Here is a 16,971-nt window from a genome sequence, read left to right on the forward strand (position 1 = left end):
AATGCTGTTATTTTTTTTTACTAGTTTTTGCCAGGGGATTTATTCACATTCAGGCTTAGATTCAGTTTTGATGCTGAAAACAGACATTGGCAAAATCAGGACTGTATTTTGTTTAAAAAACATGGGAAGAATGTTGCTTTGCCAGGTCTTGAGAAACAAGCCCAAAGGTAAGAAAGACACAGTTTGTTCCCAGCTGTGCCTCTGAGTTAATTCTTTATGTTCCTGCTATTCTTCTCAAAAAGTACAAAACAGTTTAGCATTTGTAGGTCAAAATGTGACTCATAAAAGAACATGCCGGGAGGACAAATACTGCAATATCCCTGCTGTGTGCAGTGTCAGTCCCAAGCATTTGCATGTGCAGGATCTTGCTTATTGCCTGTATTATCCAGATTATAGCCAATACTCTGGTGTTGGAATTTGGGTTACAGTTTAACCTGTTTCTAGCTTATATCTGCTTATCACCAAGACACTTTCATTTGGAATACTCATACTGAGCAAAATTTACATTTTGAAAATTTACATTTTACTCTATATAGAGCGTATATTTATTCCACAAAGGACAATAAATTAATCAAATTGGAAACTAAAAAGTTCTTAAATCCAAAACTGAAACTAAAGCAAAGGAGTGGCAGATTTTTGCTGGAAATCCATAAGAAAGTTAAATGCAAGAGTACTACCAAGGTACTGGCCACAGTGGGATATAGATACTGTGCTGTTCCTTTTCAGAGTTACAGTAACACAGGTGCAGGAGTATAACCAGATTACAGCTGGGCTGGATTGAAATCTAATCCTTTGGGTCCAGGAGTTTGGACGGTTTCACGTGTCACTGGCAATAAATAATGTGCAATGAAGAAAGACATCCACTTTTTTGATACATGCACATGGGCGTGTGTGCCTGTATGAGTGTATATGCATATATATAGTGTTTATATAAAGAAGCAAACATTTTTAAAAGCTATATATGTATATGTGTAGCATCTTATACATATAAATATATGGTCCATCATTCTAATTCCATGCACAACTGCACTATAACCATTGTGGTTTATAAGATCACACTTCATATATGCATGACTCACTGGCTTCATTCATGTTTCCATATGTATGTAGAAACATAGCAAAGCAGACATTCCTAGAGACATTGCAGGACAACCTCATTGAGATGGACATTCTCACCTCCTCCCGACATGACGGTGCTTACAATGATGGGTATGTGACACTTACGTGGTCTTCCTGTTTACTGTACAGTCATTATGATCTTTGCATGAAAGCATTTGGTCACACCAGTGATGTTTAAGGGCAACACCATTGCCAACCTCTTCCAATATGGCTTAAAAAAATTAATTTCTGGGGCTTGGAGCATTGTGTCCTGTACATATTAATGGAAAACTCATTAATATGCTAGTGAGCCACTGCATGCCATTTGCTTTTTATCCCCTTATTGTTTTGAAAGTAATTTGATTTGTAAGAAGGAATTTCAACCCCCATATTAACCAAAATTAATTTAATTTTCATTAAATTAAATTTTCATAAAAAGCTGAAACCTTTATTGCACTGACAGCCTGATACTTCATTGTTAAACTGATGTCTTCCACATACATTATCTGACAAGTGTCTGCTAGTGGTGTATGTAAGCCAAGCCTTGGAGTTTGACTTTAACCACTCATTCTGGCATCTTTACAAAAATTTTGATCTTGTAACTTTTAAATGATAATGGACTTTTCACGTGATAGTTGGTGCCAAAACTGTTGAATTTTGTGTTGGCAGCTCATAATTTGGTAGCCATCATTCACGCAAGAGCTTATTGGTGTATTTGAACACTGCAGGTGCCTCTTTGCTCAGAACAGATGCACCTCTATCTAAATAAATACGTTTCAAAAAGGGGATAGTATCTGACTTACTGTAAAAATCTTTTTTTTTATCTAGAGCATTAGTAGAAATGAAGAATCTTTCTCTAATGCTCAGCAGTCATGCTTAGAGTACCAATAGAACCATGGCTGTATCATTACAGACACCTATTTTGGATACTTATATGTTACATTTTCCTGCATGAATTGGTGGCTTTTCTGCACTGTGATGTTTTTGTTTGTTTCCCCATGTGATGTTTCTCCCTGTGATTGCACAGGTAACTTCATGGGGAAAATAGAGTCACCTCTTCATCTGATATTAGCCACTGACTGACTCCCATGGATCCATGCTGATTGCATTTACTCTGGCTGCAAATCTGGCCCCCAGAAGCCATGGCAGAATGTGCAAAGGGCATTGGGGCTATTTCTCAGTCCTCACAAGCTGCATTTTTGTTTTACAGAAGCATGGTGGTAGATTAGTTCACTCCATTTCCCAGGTTTCATTCCCAGAATTTGAATGCCTTTTGCAGCATGATGTCCCACCAAAATCAGGTTTATCATTTTGTATTCCCATGGGCAGAAGTTCCATTGGGACATTTCATTTCAGAAACTCATGGGCTTCAGTGTGTTCTTTTTATGCTGACTTCCATGAGTGTCACCCGAGGTGCTCGTGGGCTGGCTCTCAGGCTGCGTTTGTCATAATGGGCAAAATATGGTGCCTCCCGATGTGTCACTGGACAGGAAATGCTGTTGCCTTTGACAGTAATTCACACTTTTTTAAAAGTAGCCTTCAATCCAAGGTGCACTGGATTGCTTTGTGGAAGCAGGTGCCTCTCCCCACTGGCAACACACAGGACTTTGATGCTTTTAGCCACACCATTGTCTGACACTTAAATTTGCTGGATGGGGACAGTGTGAATATTCCCCTCTGTGACAATTTGGGTGCTATGGAATGGCTTAAGCTCTTTTTTCCCATCTCCATTCACTGATGCCACACAAAAAACGCTCTCATGCAGTGATCAATAAATTGATAACCGCCCTCCCTTCTTTAATCTGACCTCTGCTCCTCTTCAGCCTCTGTAGGGCATTTCTCTGGGAGTGTGAGCAGGGTCCCAGTTCTGCCCCTGCCACCAGTCTGTCGTAGCTGTGCTTGGGGTTTTCATCTCACTCTAACGCCAGCTCTTCCACAGAGGGGACTCCTGCCCTTGAAGAGTTCTCTGTGGCATTGTTGGCACTGTGACTTTTTTGTTTGGTTTTGTTTTCTTTTACTCTGTGTGACTTGCCTTTGATTTTTATTCTTCTCTTTTGTGCATGCCGTCCATGTCCGTAGCCAGCATTGTGTGGAGCTGCTTTCCTCGTCCTGGCAGCAGTCGCCATTCTCCCACCCCATGCCTCCCTCAGCATCGATTTGTGTGAGGAGTCACTTGCTGTTGGTCTTTCTTCCCTCAGGCACTTCCTATTCAAACCTGGAGGCACTTCTCCCCTTTTTTGTACAACGTCGCCGGGATATCCCCTGACGTCCAGCACTGTGTACTCGCCTCCCCCTAGGCCCCTTCCTAGAAGTACCTTTTCTAGGCCTGCCTTTAACCTGAAGAAACCCTATAAGTACTGTAACTGGAAATGTGCTGCTCTGAGTGCCATTGTCATCTCAGTCACGCTGGTGATCCTGCTGGCCTATTTCATAGGTAAGCTTGTTGCTGTTTGTTTTTCTTTCCTTTACTTCATTTCTCTACAAACCCTCCCATACTGCTAATGTTTTGGAAACAGAGGGTCAAGACTGTGGTACAAAGTGATGGGTAAATAAGGCATCTGTTGACTTGTTTGTGTTGCAGTGTTGTGGTAGGGAGCTTAACACCTGTCAAAAAGCCAGAAGGGCTTAGTAAAATGAGTCATATGAGAGAATTGTACTCCCTTCAATATCATGGACTGTTTACATTCTGCAGAGGAAAGTGTACCTGGAGTGAGGCAAAGCCACCAGGTTTTCTCTAAGTATCCCATTAAAACACATGGTGTTTGGGTTGGGACATGTCCTAGTCCTAGTCACATCCAGATCCCTCAGTGTTGACTTTGATGGGACGGGGTCAGAACCAAGATCCTGGTACACAAAAATGTGGTTTAATTCTATAATTTGGTGATACACCTATTTCAGTGACATTTAACTAATTATATTGGAGTTCACAGGGTGACCAGGAGGGTGGAGAAGGACTGGGTTGAGACTGTGGTTCATCAGGCCCTTTTTAGAGTAGGTGGTGCTGGTGAAATTTGCACCTTGGGTGGAAAAGCAGTGGATTTTTCTTTAACTGTGCATGATCTGAATTTCTTTGTTTTATGCAGCTTGTCAGTGTGCATTGCAAAAAAGCATTTTTATTGTATGTTGCAAAAGTAATTGAACTGCTAGAAGTGAAAATTGTATTTTTAAGCCTGTAAAGCTGGAATGTTACCATTACTTTTTCTTCAGTTCTGTTTGATATGTCTGTTATAAATGTCTTTAAAAAGTCCATTCCTAGACTTCTATGTTAAACTGTCTGTGGTGCAAACTCCAGTTGTCAGACACTTTTAGATGTGATCATGGGTAAAAAAGCCCATTTCTCATGGCACAAATGAGTCTTTTTGATTTTGCTGTGATTTCCTGTACGCTAATGATCTATAAAAGGTTGTGGTTAGAATTACGAATCTTAGCCTGGATCAAAAGATTTTGCTTTCATTTTACACTAATATGATTAGCACCACCACAAATGATTGCTTTTACTGTGTTCCTTTTATATACACTTCTTTAATGACTGATACTTTTCCACTTCTGCCTTGCATCATACTCTGGTCACTTTTATGTCTCCTGTAAGAGAAACAGGAATGATTAAGTAACCAACATTAAATCAGCAGCAGTTTGATGAAATATGCAGTCAGTTTTCATCATTTGCTATGTACATTTGGAGTCGCCTTTCTCATTTGTCTGGTATTCTCCTTATGTCCTGAACATGGTTCCTTTGGACATAATCTCGGGGTGTCAGAGGAGAATCATTTCAGCTCAGCATAGCAGGGCCAGTTCATTCTGGTGGAGGAGGAGGTGTGTACTGGATGATAGATGAGGTTTAATTTGCTGCTCTACAACTCAGAACCCTATCTCAGAGTTCACAAAAGAGCACACTCCTGCTTAAAACCACAGTTAATGTTGTTAAAAGGAAGGTCCATTGAGTGCCCTCCCATCCTTTTTATCCTCTCCATTCAGGTGAACTCGATGGCATTTGCCAGACACCATGGATGGTTGGCAAGGTGCCAGAAATGCTGAGCAGGTTGAACCACTGTAATTAAGGGTCATAATTAGTAATTTCTAAAGGAACTACCAATTATTAAAAATCAAATCCAAGGGTCCAGTTCAGCATAAACATACTTAGCAAAGATTGTCTCTACCAGACCCAGTGTTCTGATCAACGAGAAAAAAGGCAGATATTTAATTAGATTTTGATGAAAAATTGTGTTTAATTTCAAGTATAATCAATTATTAATTACTGTAATGAGTGATTCTGGCGGGGTTTACTAATTAACTCATTTAAAAATTATGAATAACCTTTTCATTTGTAATTATTTTTTACATCCTGTCAAGTTGCAGATGAGAATTGCATCCCCTATCCCAAAAGAAATGAATGAGAGAGTCAAAATGTACTTCCACTAAGTTGAACTGAGACATTTTGCATTTTGATAAGAAGTATGTAATTCTTAACAGGATCTTGTTTATTAGTCCAAGTAGCCTGGTCTGTTTGCAAACAAATTACTGTTGGCCAATTTTGGCCTTTCCCCTGCACCCCCTCCCCATATTTGCATAGTTGCATTTTCTTACAGATACCTTTTCTCATATAAGCAGAACCTTACTCTTTTCAATGCCATGGGGACAGTCTGAGTGGTAAGGTATAACTTAGTCATGACTAAAAGGTCTAATCTGTATAACAGTCTATGAGTATTGGGAACTTGACTGCTTTCCACCTGCTCTTGTTAGTTAAAATGGAAGTTATCTTTTAATGACCATTTTCATCGTCCAGAGCAAACTGAGGTCATTGAAACAGTTCCATTTAAGTGAATGGACCTTAGGTTGGTCCCATTGCAGCAGCTTGGCATTTAATGTGTTTTTCTGTACACTGATTAGATAAAGGAAATACTTCAGAGTGGTATCTAGGCCTTCAGGATGTTCCTCACAGCATCAGGCATGTCTCAGTTTTCTGTTTAGACATTAAAAACTGCCCACTGCAGGCCTTACCTGTCTATAGAAGCGTGGAGCTAAAGACATAGCAAAGAGACTGCTACGGGCAGTACTTCCTGTGTGACAGAAGCTCAGGCACAGCTGTGGTGGATGCCCATCTGAGGCAGGCAGAGCTGCATGGAGACAGCAAGGCACTGGTCATTTGTGAAGTTTTTTGCTAAAGCCCGTTCCTTTTTTAAATTCACCTGGAGAACTTTCCTGATCATTTTTTTGAGGCTAAAAGGCAAAGTTTCTATTATTTCATGTAAGTCTTTATGTCATTTAGCAGACTGAGGTTCATTTATCTTGCTGGCCTGTTTCAAAATGAGGAGAGGAGACATAAATAGGTGTCCATGGCAGCTGAATGGCTGCCATCGTGTGTCAACACTGTGATCAAGGTGAAGGTTTTACAGGGCTGAGTCACTGGACTGGAGAGATAATGACAAACAAAGTATAACAGAGTGTATTAAACACCAGAAGCTGGTTTTCATTTGAATTAACTAGCTTTTGATTGACTTGTTGCCCCTTTTCAAAGAGTCAGACACCGCACTAAGACAGTAATGACAGTGCCCATCAGTGGTTTGCATACACACAGCTTATGCAAATCCCATGAGCTCCACAGAAGCTTCTCTCATGCAGTGGGGACACCAAGGAGAAAAGCAGGGGCATTGTCAGGGCTGGAGTATTAAAGTGATGGAACCACTGAAATCAAAGGCCTCTCCTTGAGCAGCTCAGAACTTCCCTGCAAATTTGCTATTCCAGGAGTTCCTGAAGAGACATGACTTTAAAACTGAATTCCCCATTTTAGGAATGTCCATTCAATGGACAGCTAGACAAGAAAAATTTTCCTGGCTTTTGCTGGGATTGGGTGGGGTCTGTATAGTGTTGAGTTCTGCCTTGGGGGGCTAATTTCTAGCAATATTCTAATGGCAGAGAGAATCCCACGAGGTGTGTTGCTATGCTAATACTTTGCCAGCAGTTCCTGTACCTTATAGATGCCAGACCTGCTAGCAGAGCATTGTAAAGAGCCTCTGACATTGCTGTACTGCTTGGGAGGAAGTTTAGAAACAGAAAATACCTGTTTGATTGTCCAGATCTCCATGCCCAGCAGCTGTTTGGCTAGGTCTGTGGAACAGTTTCTGAATTAATTAGTGACAGAGAATAGTTTCTGCCTGTTTAAACAGAAGTTATTATTCTCTGGCTGATGTAGATTCCAGACTAGATGGAAGTACAATTTGATGGTGTTAGGCACTTGCAATTTTCCTGTACTTCAGCATGTGCTGCGGTTGCATTGCATGAACAGCAAGAAAGATGGGCATTTGATTTAGATTAAAGTAGGGCTGGAAAATATATTATGAAGCCAAAACAGTCATTCCTTTTTATTGGAGTCAGAGTTCTCTACTTTTCAGCTCTGTGTTCATTTGAAGTCTGTACAGATGCAGCTTCACTTGAAGAACAGTGTTGCTTGCTGCAGGCAAAATGCTTTGACAGTAAAAGTGTGCTAGGACTATGATGTGTTTTATAAAGCGTCTTTCTTTTCATTGTCTTAGAATCACCCCGAAAGCTAACCTTAGCTTAGTTTGTCCATGATTCTTTGATGCTATGGAGCAAACCCAATTTAAAGCAGCTCTCCAAAGCTCTTAGAAATCTAATTAGTTAGCAATGGATGTATAGTGTACCAATTATCATGGTGTTTACATAGTAAAAGATCAATAGGAAAAGTTGCTAATTCTTAATTATTAAACTTGATCCATATCTATTAATCCTACATTTATACCTTCATATTAATATTATAAATAAGTATAAAGCAATTTATTACCTTGCCAACAGGCTACTTTCACTTTCTGCTTTAATATTTATTTTCTGATCCCAGATTAAGTTCTATTTTGCTACTGTTGACATTTGTTCTTTTGATTTACAAGGATTGTAAGTCAAAAGCTTTCAATGTTTTCTATTTCCATCTTGTCTTTGATAAAAGGCAGAAATGGGAGCTAAACAATCTGTTCTAGAAAAGCCTTTATGTTATGAAGTCAATCTGTTACCTCAAACAGAGCTTTGAGTTCCTTTCTTGGTTCCTTCACATCTTCACAAAATCACTGTGGTCTGTTCACTCAGTAACTGCAAAATCATTTATTTAATTTTACCCTTAATCAATAAATTGTCAGATCCACTCTAAAAGGTGCTTTAGTATTACCAGTGATCTATTTTGTGTATTATAAATGTTTGTGAAACTACATTACAGGATACTGGTTGAGAGGGAACCATCATCACAAGCCAGCAACTACCATTTTTTTCCTGTGTAGTATAACTTGGATATGTGGGCTTTTGTTTTTTTTCTATTAAAGCTGGATTTTATTGTACCAACTGAAGACAAACATTGGTGGGGCTAGAGGGTTAGTGCCATTCCCTCTCTAAGCAGGACAGATTAGATGATATCTAGCTCTTCCTTTCATACCACTGACATTTAGGAAATATGGGCCTTACTCTTCTCTTGCACATGCTCCTCTCAAACTGCAGCAACTCCATTTCCTTCAGCACTGGTTTAAATGCAGTCAGAGTCAGTGGCATTGGACCCAGTGTCTGCAACAGGAGCTGGATAAATCTGCATATATTTTTATAAATTCCTGTTTCTGGAAATTGATCTGACTGAAGATAAAATATAAGTCATGACAGAAGTTAACCCTTCAATCCAGTTTTTAATATATTTTTTGTTGTTGAACCCCAAATTTTGCACCTGTAAATTTTCTCAGAAAGGCTAAGGCATGAAAATAGTCTCAACTCCATGGAGAGATGCCATCAACTTGAGCTTCTCTCTGACTGCTTAAAAATGCACGGAGTTGCAGAAACATTCTTGCATTTTTTGTTCTGTAGCAGAGAGATGGGAAGGTCACAGAACTCTGTGTTCACCTCAGTCACACTTCACTATGTTAGAGAACAGGCAAGGGCAGCTGCTGTGGGTACAAGTTATAAGAGGCTGGTGAGTAGCAGTGAGCTCAGGAATGCTGCCTCAGGTAATCTGGCAAAATAAACTTTCCCTGGCCAGATCCACAATGAAATAGTGACTCAAATGCTTCAGCCCCACCCCTTTACTAGCATTACCCTACCTCCCTCTCAGCATGCATGCACACATGGAGATTAATTATCAGAGAAAAGAGAAAGACACAAAATTAAATTGATGGCCTTAAACTGAAAGACAGTAGGTTTAGATAGACACTGGAAAGAAATCTTTTACTGTGAGAGTGGTGAGGCACTGGCACGAGTTGCCAGAGATGTGGCTGCACCATCCCTGGAAGAGGTCAAGGCCAAGTTGGATGGGGCTTTGAGCAACCTGGTCTAGTGGAAGGTGTCCCTGCCCATGGCAGGGTGGTTGGAACTAGATGATTTTCTTTTTTTAAGGTCCCTTCCAACCGAAAGCATTCTAGGATTCTGTGTAAATTAAAACTACAGTGGGTTACATTCAGTCTTACATTTGTGCCTGTTTTGTTGTCTTTTGCTGCAGCTCTAAGTACACGGTGGTATGAATTATAATGTAGGTATTTTATTTTCTATCATCTGCAAAGTCATCAAGAGCTCTGTATTATTAGGTGATTGTGTGCATTTTTTTTTTACTTTGAATTTTCCAGTGTATGTTTGGATAGCAGCTACTCTTGGCTTTATACTTTAGAGCAAAGGAAGTACAAGTGATTTGTCCATTATTGTGCCTGAAAATAAAGGTGATAAAGGTACAAGGTGCCACTTTAAATTTATTCTTGTGAAGATCAATTCATTCAGATGGGTGTTAAAAACCTTGCCACAGAAACTCCATTAAAGAACATTCACTGTTTCGATCTAAATAAGATTTGTAACCTGAACTTAAAAGTGTTGTGATTAGAGAAATGATGGATATGCTTTTGAAAGAATCACAGAATCACTTAGGCTGGAAAAGACCTCTAAGATCATTGTGTCCAACCTTCAATGAAACATGACAATGTCAAATAAACTACATCAAAAATTGCCATGTCAAGTTGTTTCTTGAGTACCTCCAAGCATGGTACCTCCACCACCTCCCTGGGCAGTCCATTGCAATGCTTAACAGCCCTTTCCAGGAAGAAATTCTTCTGTTGCCTAACCCGCACCTTCTCTAGCAGAGCTTGAGACTGTGTCCTCTTGTCCTGTCACTTGTTGCCTGGGTAAAAGAAGCTGACCCCCACCAGCCTATAGTCTCCTTTCAGGTGGCTGTAAAGAGCAATAAAGCCCACTTTGAGTCTCCTTTTCTCCAGGATAAACACCCCACTTCCCTCAGCCACTTTTCTTAAGACTTACTTTCTAGACCCTTCATGAGCTTACTTTCCCTTTCTGGACTCAAAGGAGAGACACTTCTGCAAGAAAATATTACTGGAAAAGTAGAGAAGATATTGCAGACCTGATTATTTTGCCAGACTTGACTGTGAAACTGGGAAGTACTAAAATGTAGGCATTCCATATGATGACAATATGTTCTGAATTTGGCAGCAAAATGTCTGCTTTGCAAAGTGATTAGTACTTCTTCAGAGTCTACAGTGATAAATATACTGGGCAAGTTTACATCTTTTCTCAACTAATTCAGTGTTTACTGGCGGCAGTAAGACACCTAAGGATTCCCATAACTTTAATTTAAAACTGTTTTCTCAATTTTTAATATGCTAAAATCCATTAACTGTCACATTGTGCAGGCTGACCTCTTTGCACATTGAAGCTCAGCAAACTCCAGCTACTTACTCTACCCATTTTACATAGCTAAGTCACATAAGTCCTTCAGCTGGCTTTTTCCCAGCTTATATGTGTAAGCATCCCATTAGGTCTTTCTGGGCTATAAAAGTTACATTAAGAGATTGTTGTGGAGCATCTTCTTGTGCTTACTCCTTAAGTTATTTTCTGTCTCTGCTTTCCAGTTGCCAGTGTCCCATCTCATGGACACAGTTTATGGCCCATTATCCAAAGTACGTAGGCTGACCACTGACTCTTTTTGTTTGAATCATTCAAATTTAGTTACTGTCCTGCTCTTCTGTTTTTCTGTTCTGCCCTCATTGTTGTATTTCTCACTTGAAGTATTTGAGTGAGCTACCTGTTTAGGGATCCATGATTTTATGTTTACTTACATAACACTGATGCAAATGTTGAATAATTTCAGACCAACTATCAGTTGTTCAACTTCGCAAGAAATTGTAACATGTGATGGTTATTCACCAGCAATGATAATTTCAATGTCTTTCAGTTAGTTTTTAAATACACATATACATCTTTATATCCTTCAAAAATGCTTGTTTGTTTAATCACATCAAATTAAACTAAGTATCTTACTAAACTGTAATCTTGTCAGAAAATGAGTAACTGTATCTTAAGATCTGTTTTTCAGAAAAGCAAAATGGTTGGCCTGAGATACTATACATCCACTTTCTTTATTCTCTATCAGTTCAACTCTATGTTTTCTGTTATTTTGTCTGTAATAGATATCAGACTACCCAAACCAAGTGATTTGCATACTGTCCTTTTCCCTTCTTAAATATTTGTAGAGCATTAATCTTGTTCTAATTTCTTGGTGGCTGGTTCAGTATTAATCAATGAGTCAGGTTCTTCCTTTTTCTTTACTGGGTACAAGTTAAATGAGCCTGCAGATTTAAAAATGTTTGTCCTTAAATAGATGTACTTCAGTATAATTCCTGGTTACTAATGGACCAGAAAAAACTTATTTCCTGTGAAATGGTGGCATTATTATACTTATTTTCAAAAGCTAGAACAAAAATTCTTACTGAACACTTCAGTCTACTACAACATTATTAGCAATTTCCCTATCTCCATCAATATTGCTGCTCATTTTGCTAGGTTTCAGTACACTTAAAAGAAAGTTCTATTGTTCTGTGGGTTTTTTTCAAGACGTATTTTTTTCTTGATGTCCTCAGCTTCTTTTTGCCTCTCTCCATGGCTTTAGATTTATATAGATTACTCTCTGTTTCCCTATTGTTCTGGCTTTTATATATTACTTTTTGTTTTATTTCAGCTTATTGTTTTATTTTGACACTGATTGAAGAGTTCCTTTTGTCAGAGTCTGATCCTCTTTCATCATTGTGGGGTCACAGGAAGAATGACTTCCATTCAGAAATAGACCACCAATATAACTGATTATTTAACCAGTCGAAAACAGGTTGTAGCTATGCATCCAGCTGGCTCCATCTGATCTGGGAGTCTGCATCAGTGTGCCATGAAACCACACATTAGTTGGCCCTTTAGATGTCTGATCCTTCCGTAAAATTAAGAATCTTTAATACAAGGGGAGATTAATGTAATTCCATCTGGTTTTATTAAATGGTCAGATATGGGCTCTCAACCCATAAGCTTTTATCAGTTGCTTTAAGTGAGGTTTTATAGTTGCTCTAAGCCCGCAGAAAAGAAAATAACAGCAGGCTGACTCCAGAAGTGCTGGCCTTGTCTTTATGACAGTGGCACAGATGTGCTGCTATAATCTTTATTTCACGACTTAGATTGACCTTTTCACACAGATGCTGAAAAAACCAGTTTTACAGATCTTTATATGTCTTGTGGAAGGAGTTCTTCTTGAGTCCATGTTTCTATTTCATACTAATTAGTGTGAAATAATGTAATTTAATTGCAGTTAAGTGGAGACAGAAAGAATTGTTTCCTGTAATGGGCTTTTTTTCAATGTTTTTAAATACCAAACGCTTTTGTGGGTAACTATTCATAGAGCAATCTCAATTAGGGATGTCACTGGCAGTGAAAAATGCTCCTTGGTTATAGTTTATTGTTTATCTCCCATTGTTTTCTAGCATAAATTAAAAGATGGCTTCAAAGCCAGCTTTGCAGCCAGGTTGTACATTTCTATTGAATGTGCGCAGCAATGTATTCTCTGAGGTTTTTACCTGTAGTTAAAGTCGAGCTATGTAGTAGATAGACATCTTTATAGGGTGAGGTGTTTTGTTAAGTATACTGCTCAGGTAACATCCTGATGACCTGTAAAATAATGAACAGAAGTCCAGTCCACTCCTTTCCTCTTTGTCAAGATTTCAAGTCACTGTTTATGCTGAAACTTAAGAGCTCCAAATGGACCACTGAGGTACTTCCCTTTGAGACAGTAAGCTCTGGTGCTCTATAGATAGAGGTTGTTGAATCTTTGTGTTTCACTGCTAGCCTATAAACTCTCCCATCATCTCCAGCTTTTCCTGTCTTCATCTCCATTTGATTTTATCATACCTTAACTTCCAAGCATGTCTGTATTGCACTCAGAAGCTCTTGCCTAGGCAGATGATGAGAACAGGATGTGCTGGCTGTTTTCAAATATGGTAGCATGTGAAACAGCAGCAGCATCTCACCTTGCTTGCCCAGTACAACAACAATCCCTTCATTATGCAAAGAGACTCTTTAAAAAGCAAAGCAGAACCAGTTGGCAGAAATTATGGCTATGCTTACCCTAAGTATTTCAAAAGAAAATCTAATTGGAGTATCAATGGAGAGAATCTCTTTCAATTATGGCAGAAATTACAATGAAATCAAGCATCAAAAGAGTTTCCTGAGGCTTTTGGTTAAAAAAAAATACTTCAATCTAAGTAAAAATGATGTTCCAAGCAGCATTAATCTTGATGGTTAGTAACATTTTTTTTATTTTAGTATACCTTTCCCATTAAGACTGTATCATGGGCTACTCCGGGTTGTGGAACATGTACTTGGGACCATTCTAGGTGCCCAGCTGGTCCAGAAGGGGTACATTTCTCTACTGTTAAACTCTTATGGGTATTCAGACCCAAACTATCTATTAAGAGTGATCTCTGGTCTTTGCTAGCTAAACAGCGCACAGGAATTTGGAAGGTGTTGGCTGACCAGAACCAGTGCCACGGGTAGAGTTCTTTCTAACAAATACATGTTACAGACTATCAAGTTACCCTGCTTAGTAATGTTCAATTCACTACTATGAACTTAGTCTTTGGGGATGCAGGAGCAAAGCAGTGTGCTGTGTCCCCAAGCAAGCACTTTGTTACATTGTATTTAATGATTGATAAACCAGAATTATCATGGCCTAAGTTGTCACAAGGGAATGTTTGGGCATCTTGCTACGAGAAAGGCATTGAGGTGTTGCATGGAGCATGCCCAGAGATGGGTAGCAGAGGCGGGGAAAGGCTGGAGCACAAGTCTGATGAGAAGCAGCTGAGGGAGCTGGGGGTGTTTAGCCCGAAGGAAATGAGGCTCAGGTGGACCTTATATCTCTTTACAGCTCAGTGAAAGAAGATTGTAGCCAGGTGAGGGTTGACCTCTTCTTCCAGGCATCCAGAGGAAATGTCTGTAAGTTACACCAGGGGATAGATGGGATATTAGGAAAGGTTTCTTCATTGGAAGGGTTGTCAAGAGTGGAACGGGCTGCCCATGATAAAATCACTGTGCTTGGAAGTGTTCAAAAGGCTCATGGATGTGGCAGATGGAGACGTGGTTTAATGGTGAATGTGTCAGTGCTGGGTTAGTGGTTGGACTTGATGATCTTAGAGGTGTTTTTCAACTTTAATGATACTGTGATTCTATAGCCTAAATAGATGTGAGAGTAGGCATCTGGATCCACCAGGTAACATGGTCACTCATTTAAGCAAAATTCTGCTATTGGATCTACTGTTGTTCTCTACTTATATTGCAGAAGTACTGAAGTAATGGAGAATTGTGACACCTCTTCTTTTTATTAGGTAGAATAAGCAATGCTGTGTACTTTATCACACCTCTGATCCACCCCAAGCTGGCTACCACAAAACTAGGAAATCTGAGTTCACACATGCTCAGTAGAGACCTAGTTAGAGTGCAGTAGAAAAATCGTCTGTACCAAGTGTTCCTTCCCTTTCCAACCCCCTCCTGTTGCTACCAAGCAGTCTGCACATATGGCATCCCTAGAAAGCAATTGAACGTGCTACAATGCTGGCATTGCTAGGGTTGAGTGGTAATTTCTGTGCAATTGTTCTGCTCAGCACTGGGCCAGTGGAAAAAAATAGCGTGTGATGAGGGAATTAAAGGCTATTACAGAGTACATATGCATACAGGGCCTGATGTAAAATCACAAAAGCAATCTTAATTCTGTTCTTTGCTCATTTTTGAGTGCTTGACTTGGCAAACTTCAGGTTTTTTTAGCAGCTGCCTTTTTTAGGTAAAATTAAATATAAAGATGGCTGTGGGTCTTTCTAGAACACTGTGGTTGCACTTGCTAGCACTTCCTTATTCTGTGTGCTGGATTTAGTTCTAAGTATAAGGGAACAAATCATCAGGTTGTGCTTTGTTATTGAGAGAGCTTTTTGTACTGATCTGAACCATTCATTTTGATTTATAGCACCTGAAAGTATTGTGCTGGATTTTGCTCATGGTCTCTGGACAGAAACAAAAATTATTGTGCTGTTAATTGTGTTGTGTCACCCACTTTATCGGCTTTCTCAGACTGTGCATTTGTATCCATTTGCCAAGCTTTTGTACAGGAAAAAAAAGGGATTTTTTTTCCTCTCTCCAAAGAGTGTTTTTTTTCTAGTATATGTAAAGAAAAACTAGAAAATAAATTAAAGCATTCCTAGCCTCCTTTAAACATACCTTGCTTTTGTCACCCAAAGCAACTGAAACAACAAAATACTCCTGAACACTGGCACAGTTAAAATTTCTTCATATCTCTTCCAGCAGGCTCAAGGCTGATAGGATTCTGCTTTAGAGCTCAGTTTTCACAATGCTGATGAGCACTCTGGCCCAGATCTACAAAATGTGTAAATTTGTTCTGAACTTTAAACACCTCCATCATCCTCTTGAAGTCACTAGATTTACTTAGGCTAAGTAAAGCTCAAGTTAAACCTGTGCTTTGGTCATCAAGGGATTCTGACATTGTCATTTTGTTAATTTTTCTTATATCAACTAGCACAGCCCAGCTGGCGCTCTGGTGGTTTTAGAATGTGCATAGTGACTAATAACACTAATGCAGTTTTCAGCTGATTTTAGGATTAAAACACAAGCAGTGGTCTCAAAGACATTTACTTGTCTTACTATAATAAAATCACGTTTGCGTTCAGATGGACAGATGAGCAGGCAGCCATCTGAGAGATCAGCTCACACATCAAATTGTACAGCAATATTTACATCTTCATGCTCAAATTGGGATATTTGATTTAAACTCTGATCCCACCTCGGTTGTGCTGGGGTTTTAGAAGAAGAGAGATATATTTTGTGACCTCTGCACAGCAAATTGTGTTTTTTAGACTTTGGGCAAATTATTGTATTATTTTTGGAAGGTAGGTTTTCTGAAAGTTCTCTAGTTGAGATAACACGGAGGGAAGCATGTGAGAGCTTGTGGATTTACCTGTGTAAATTACACCATTTTTAATTAGTGCCTCACAGTTTCTATGTGTGTAATGAAAGGGCATTTGTAAAATTATACTGTCCACAACAGGCTAGCCCAGAATTTTAGTAAATGCAAAGCAGGATAAGAGGCCCTCTGGTAGAGCTGCCTGTCCTCATTTCTCTAATTGAAGTGAGTACCCCAATGGGAAAACCATTATTTCTAATATTATATACACAAATTAAAACTCCATTTAGAGGTATAGTGGGACCATCTTATAATTGACTTTGATCTTGACGAAATATCTCCATAATCTTTATTTTAATATGATCTCTGCCAGAAAGGATATCTAGAAGGCAAAATATTATTTTACTGAGAAAGGCCTGAGCATGTGTAACACCAATTCTACCAGAGCTTTGAGGGCTGAAATAAGTTTCTTTGTTGCACTAGGCTGCCTAATAGCAGCCAAATGCTTCTGAGGTTCATCTTTTCACTTCCTATTATATTTGAAATTACTGTAAATGGTAAAGGAAATTACCAAAGGTATTTAAGCAGTCAGCTCCTCAGATAAACTATGCCAC

At 39.2% G+C, this 16,971-nt stretch overlaps 1 protein-coding gene across 25 annotated transcripts in view; it reads left to right on the forward strand.

Moving 5' to 3' along the window:
• The window catches only part of TENM4 (teneurin transmembrane protein 4), a 1,559,611-nt gene that overhangs the window by 1,350,791 nt on the left and 191,849 nt on the right, over nucleotides 1–16,971 (forward strand). For 19 of the 25 annotated variants that reach the window (XM_064409696.1, XM_064409697.1, XM_064409701.1 and 16 more), the window contains 2 exons: nucleotides 1,111–1,209; nucleotides 3,297–3,532. In XM_064409696.1, the coding sequence (XP_064265766.1) occupies nucleotides 1,111–1,209; nucleotides 3,297–3,532 (335 nt within the window). The remainder of the gene's footprint in view (nucleotides 1–1,110; nucleotides 1,210–3,296; nucleotides 3,533–16,971) is intronic. The other 6 variants (XM_064409707.1, XM_064409712.1, XM_064409717.1 and 3 more) reach the window with 1 other exon arrangement.

The sequence above is a fragment of the Passer domesticus genome, chromosome 2, assembly GCF_036417665.1.
Source record: "Passer domesticus isolate bPasDom1 chromosome 2, bPasDom1.hap1, whole genome shotgun sequence".
NCBI lineage: Eukaryota > Metazoa > Chordata > Aves > Passeriformes > Passeridae > Passer > Passer domesticus.